The sequence below is a fragment of the Schistocerca serialis genome, chromosome 3 (genome assembly GCF_023864345.2).
Source record: "Schistocerca serialis cubense isolate TAMUIC-IGC-003099 chromosome 3, iqSchSeri2.2, whole genome shotgun sequence".
NCBI lineage: Eukaryota > Metazoa > Arthropoda > Insecta > Orthoptera > Acrididae > Schistocerca > Schistocerca serialis.
In genome coordinates, this window is record NC_064640.1 from 31,423,101 (window position 1) to 31,429,100 (window position 6,000).

Here is a 6,000-nt window from a genome sequence, read left to right on the forward strand (position 1 = left end):
TTTGGGTTCCTTTACTGCTTGCTCAATGTACAGATTTAATAATGTTTGTTATAAGCTGCAAACTTGTCTCAATCCCTTCTCCTCTTCCATGCTCCTTGTCTCTTATAACTGCCATCTTGTTTCTGTACAAGTAATAAATAGCCTTTTGCTCCCTGTATTTTACTGCTGTGACCTTCAAAATTTCAAATGGAGTATTCCAGTCAACATTGTCAAAAGCTTTCTTGAAGTCTACAGATGGTATAAATGTTGGTTTGCCTTTTCTCGGCATAACTTCTAAGAGAAGTCACATGGTCAGTATTGCCTCATGTGATCCCTACATTTCTCCAGAATCCAAACTGATCCTCCCCAAGGTCATCTTCTACCAGTTTTTCCATTCTTCTGTAAATTATTTGTGTTAGTACTTTTCAGCAGTGCCTCATTAAACAGATAGTTCAGTAATGTTCACTCCAGTCAGCACCTGCTTTCTTTGGAATTATTACATTCTTCTTGAGGGTATTTCATCTGCCTCATAAATGTTGAACACCAGATGGAATAGTTTTGTAATGGGTGCCTCTCCATAGAGTGTTGCCTACTCCAAGGGCCTTGTTTCAGCTTAGGTCTTTCAGTACTCTGACGAATTCTTGTTACAGTATCATATCTCCCATCTCATCTTCATCTATGTCTTCTTCCCTTTCTGTAGTATTGCCTTCAAGTTCATATATCTCTTGTATAGACCCTCTATGTACTCTTTCCACCTTTCGGCTTTCCCTTCTTTGCTTAGTGCTGGTTTTCCATCCAAGCTCTTGATATTCGTTCAGGTAGTTCTCTTTTCTCCAGAGGTCTCTTTAAATATTCCTGTAGGTGGTATCTTCTCCATAGTGAAATATACTTCTAAATCGTTACATTTGTCCTCTTGCCATTCCTGCTTACCCATTCTGCAGTTCCTGTCAGTCTCATTTTTTTAGACATTTGTATTCCCTTTCACCTGCTTTATTTGCTGCTTTTTTATATTTTCTCCTTTCGATCTTTTTACCCACTTGATCGTCTGCTGCTTTCTCTATTTCATCTCTCATAGCTACCCATTTGTCTACTAGTGTGTTCCTTTCCCCTGTTCTAGTTAATTGCTGCCTAATGCTCCCTCTGAAACTCTCAATCACCTCTCACTCTTTCAACTTATCCAGATCCCATCTCCTTAATTTCCTATCTTTTTGTAGTTTCTTCAGTTTTAATCTACAGTTCATAACCAATAAATTGTGGTCACAGTCCACATCCACCCCTGGAAATGTCTTACAATTTAAAATCTGGTTCCAAAATATCTGTCTTACTATTATATTATCAATCTGAAACCTTCTGGTATCTCTAGGTCTCATCCATGTATACAACGTTCTTTCATGTTTTGTAAACCAAGTGTTAGCAATTATATTATGCTCTGTGCAAGTTTTTGCCATGTGACTTTCTCTTTCATTCCTTTTCTCCAGTCTATACTCACCTACGAGTTTTCCTTCACATCCTTTTCCTACTGTCAAATTCCAGCCCCTCATCAAATTTAAATTTTCCTCTGCCTTAACTATTGGAATCATTCCTTTTATCTCATCATACATTTCTTCAATCTCTTCATCATGTGTGGAGCTAGTTGGCAGATAAACTTCTATTACTATAGTGAGTATGGGCTTGTAGTGTCTGTCTCGGCACAATAATGCGTTCACTATATTCTTCATAGAAACTTACCTACATTCCTGTTTTCTTAGACCTACTTCTTCATTGCCCCTATTTGATTTTGTATTTACAGTCATGTATTCACCTGACCAGTAGTCCAGTTCCTCCTGCCATCCAACTTCACTAATTTCCACTGTATCTAACTTCAACCTATCCATTTCCCTTTTAAATTTTCTAACCAACCTGCCCAATTAAGGGATCTAACATTCCACACTCTGACCGATAGAACACGAGTTTTGTTTCTCATGATGATGACATCCTCCTGACTAGTCCCCACCTGGAGATCCAAATGGGGGACTTTTTTACCTCTGGAAAATTTTACACAAGAGAATGCCATCACCTCAGGGAGAAATTATGGCAGTGGTTTCCCCTTTATTTCAGTCTTTCCTAGTACCAGTACAGCAAGGCAATTTTGGTAGATGTTACAAGGCGAGATCAGTCAATCATCTAGACTGTTGACCCTGCAACTACTGAAAAATCTGTCGCCCCTTTTCAGGAACCACAAGTTTGTCTGGCCTCTCAACCCCTCCGTTGTGATTGCAGTGGTAAGGTCTGTTGTTCACAGGAGGGAAACATAGTAAGTAGATATAGGGGCATGAGTGCAGAACAAGTAAGGTGTTTTTTTCCACAGAGGTAAAATATCATTGATGTGGATCACATTTGGAAGCAAGAGGTACCACCAGGCACAATGCTATGAGCATGAAGTGGGAGGACAACTTATGCAGAATTCTAGGAATAAGAAACAAAATGGAGGAAGACATGCTAGAGGGTTGTTATGCATCAACATGGACTTGGAAGCTGCTCGACAGCATTCCCATTAAAATTCAACTCAACAAAGACATGCAGAGGTGTAGTGGTGCTTAGGTAGTGTAATAAATAGGAAAGAACATAAGTTTCTATTGCACATGGGCCTCGTGTTGGTGGTGAGCCTGGACCACCTGGGTAGGAAAATACTGAATTCTCCCCACTATAGCTTACATGAAGTGAGGGACAATGATGTGGAGTCACTATGTTCAACGTTGCTCAGTTCTTTCATTGAAGCTAAGCATATTTGATTAAATTTAGAAGTGTTTCCCTTTGTAGGTAAGATTTGCTATGCAAGCCTGGGGTTGGATTTCTTAAATAAACATGACACAGAAATTAATCTTTCACATCAGATTGTCAAATCATTGGAACGTTGTTCCAGCTGGGAGAGACTGCTGCAAAAGGTACACTTTTACAGGGTTCTCCAGTCATGAGAGTAGAACCAAGTAAACTGTACACAAAGTTATTAAGGCTCAGCTCACATGGTAGAGTGCCAAAAGAGACACGGAAACTGCTCTGGGGGAGTGTGGATACCAACGTATCAAGTAATGTTGTGTGTGTGTTAGAGCCATTAATTAGACAATAGTGAATTGCATACGTGACATTGTTTTATACATAGGAGCCCGGTGTGCATGCGGGAAGGGAATGCAGCATATGTGGTTCCAGTTAGAGTGGATAATTTTCTCACCAGTGAGGGGGTTTTGGGAAAAGGATTGCCAATTTGGATGTTAAAGATGAAATGATTTGCTCATGTCAAATATGGACATCTGCCATAGGCAAACCATCAGTATATGTATCTGCTTTATGTGAGAAAGTACAGCATCTGAATGGTGAAGATAGGGTAGCTATGGAGAAACTGTTGCTAAAGAATGCAGACTTGTTCAGTCCTAATGGACCATTGCTGGTGACACCCATTCCTCAACACAGAATCCCGCAATTGTGGGACAAATCTCTGGTTTATAGGAAATCATATAGAATACCTCATCATTTACAACCAATAATGGAGGAGTTCGTCAATCAACAGTTGTGTTATGGCATTAAGAAGAAATTAATAGTCCCTGGGACCTGTTGTCACCATGCCTAAGAAGTCAGTGGATGGGACAAAGAGGTGAAAGTTCTGTTGCAACTATCATTCAAAAAAATGTGTGTGAAATGTTATGGACTTAACTGCTAAGGTCATCAGTCCCTAAGCTTACACACTACTTAACCTAAATTATCCTAAGGACAAACACACACACCCATGCCCGAGGGGGACTCGAACCTCCGTCGGGATCAGCCGCACAGTCCATGACTGCATCACCTTAGACCACTCGGCTAATCCCGTGTGGCCAAGTATCATTATTTAAGCAGTAGAACAATTACAGATGAAATCCTATACCGAATATAGTAGAAACATCAGATAACTTGGGACAGTACAAGTATTTTTCACTGTTCTTGTAGAAACAGTAAACAGCCAATCAGTTGCAAAATGGGTTTCTTAAAAACTCATTTACCATGGTTTCAACACTTACAAAAATGCCTTCTTCAGAAGGAAATGTTGACAACTGGATCACACGTTGTGGCAGAAGTACATTAAAATATAGCTGAAAAACACCAGTCAAATATAAAATTTCAGCTTCATCATAAATTAAAACATGCACAATATGGTTGTAGTCATTTGGTGTTCCCTCCCCAATGTACAGCTATTGTACTAGTGCAGTTGTAAACATCATTGGGGTTTCATTTGCTTTCTCTTAAAGGAGTTCTGCTGCTGTGCTGCAAAATGGAAGTTTCATTTTAGAGTAATAGATACAGTAACTTTAATAGTAATCATTATCATGTGTAAAACATGCATATTGCATATTTTTAAAATTGTTGTTGGATACTACTACTGGATATCATTGTTGTGAGTTAAATATCAGGGGAATATGGCTTTGAAAGAGCATAATGGTCACCTCTTCGTAGAGAACACACATACTCTCTCTTGTACCTACTCTTATTGCTGTATTACATTGTAACAAACCAGTGTTTAAATTTTGTGACACACATTATTATTTTTTCACCATTATTTTACCAAATTTTGCTTATTGTCAATTGTTATTTCTTTTTCAGAGATGTACTGTTGATGAGCTAGATGCTAAAATATCAGAGCTCCAAAAGAAGTTTGAAAAGAAACCTGAAACTTCAAGCCAGAAAGAGATAGTGAAATGATATTAAATGGAAATAACAAATTGTACTGGTTTTTATCCCAAACTTTTTGTAGAACAACTTTGTTTTTGTGTTGAAAGGAAAAAGGAATTGGAATTTACGAGCAGTCAAGTACAAACAATATTGACAATGTTGGAGTGTTTCTGATATTGTGTGCAACAGTCTTGAAGTCCATGTCTGTGTGAATTGAAAATATGAAAATGTATTGGAAAAAAATAGAAAATTGGCTCTGGTTGTTTGCAAAAGATGGAGCACTTTCAAATCGTAAACAAAGATAGTATGATGAATGTAAATGGTTTGAAATTTACTATGAAAAACTCAAAATGATCTCTGTAGGAATAACAGGCTATCCACAGAGTATGTTCAGATGACAGGTTGTAATACATCATGTGACATGGAGATATGAAATAAATAGAGAATGGGTGTAAAGATATGGAAGAAGACCAAGGGAGGTACATCAAGGGTTAGGGAAGAGGAAGAAAAGGCAGGATACAGAGATAAATAAATTGTAGCTGTGGAATAACATTCCAGGCATGGTGATCTGAAATTGTATACACCAGGAGAAGTGTTGGATCTTGACATTCAGGTGTATTGTAAATAATTAGTTAGTTGCATTTTGCTTCTTCATTCCATTGTATTGAAACATTTGTCAAGCTGTTTTGATAATAATCCATAGCATTCTTTGATAGGGGGCTGTCTCAAAATTATTTTAACAGGAAGTTAATTCCAATTTTTTTCCTTTCTAGACGTAGAAATTTGGGCACATGAACTATCAGGCATTTTTCTATGTCCTTTCAGTCTCTCTCTTCATAGCTTATAATATTTCTATCTTCTATATTCCTGAATACTGAACATCTACTTAATCATTAGCAAGCCCTCCTCTACCATTTGTATGTAAGAAATCCAACATAATGCTTTTGTAATAAGATGTTTGTAGTAGTATTCTGGCATGTCCAACCATGCTGTGTGGTGTGGTGGGATTCATGGTGGCAGGAGTCATAATATGTTACTAAATGTGCACATTCACTGGAAGCACATTGAAAATCATCACATGCTCATTGAAATTTAGGTTTTCCTTGGTATGCTTAAACTGTTAAAGGTGAAAAGGCCATGGCAAATTCCCTTCATCCATGCCCACTCTGAGCTGGTCCTCTATCTCGAATAACCTTAAACCATAAAATGCCTTAGTATAATATTGTAATTTATTAATCGTAGGACCAGCTTAATATAAGGAAAAATATGTTACATAAACTAACATATACATATACACACAAAACTGCATGGTTCACAGGCATTGTGTTGGATGGTGTTGGG

General features: G+C 37.9%; 1 protein-coding gene across 9 annotated transcripts in view; it reads left to right on the top strand.

Moving 5' to 3' along the window:
• The window catches only part of LOC126469689 (molybdopterin synthase catalytic subunit-like), a 106,051-nt gene extending 101,233 nt beyond the window's left edge, over window positions 1-4,818 (top strand). For all 9 annotated transcript variants that reach the window (XM_050096849.1, XM_050096855.1, XM_050096851.1 and 6 more), the window contains one exon: window positions 4,591-4,818. In XM_050096849.1, coding sequence (XP_049952806.1) covers window positions 4,591-4,689 — 99 coding nt within the window. In that variant the 3' untranslated portion in view covers window positions 4,690-4,818. The remainder of the gene's footprint in view (window positions 1-4,590) is intronic.
• Window positions 4,819-6,000: the final 1,182 nt, after the last annotated feature.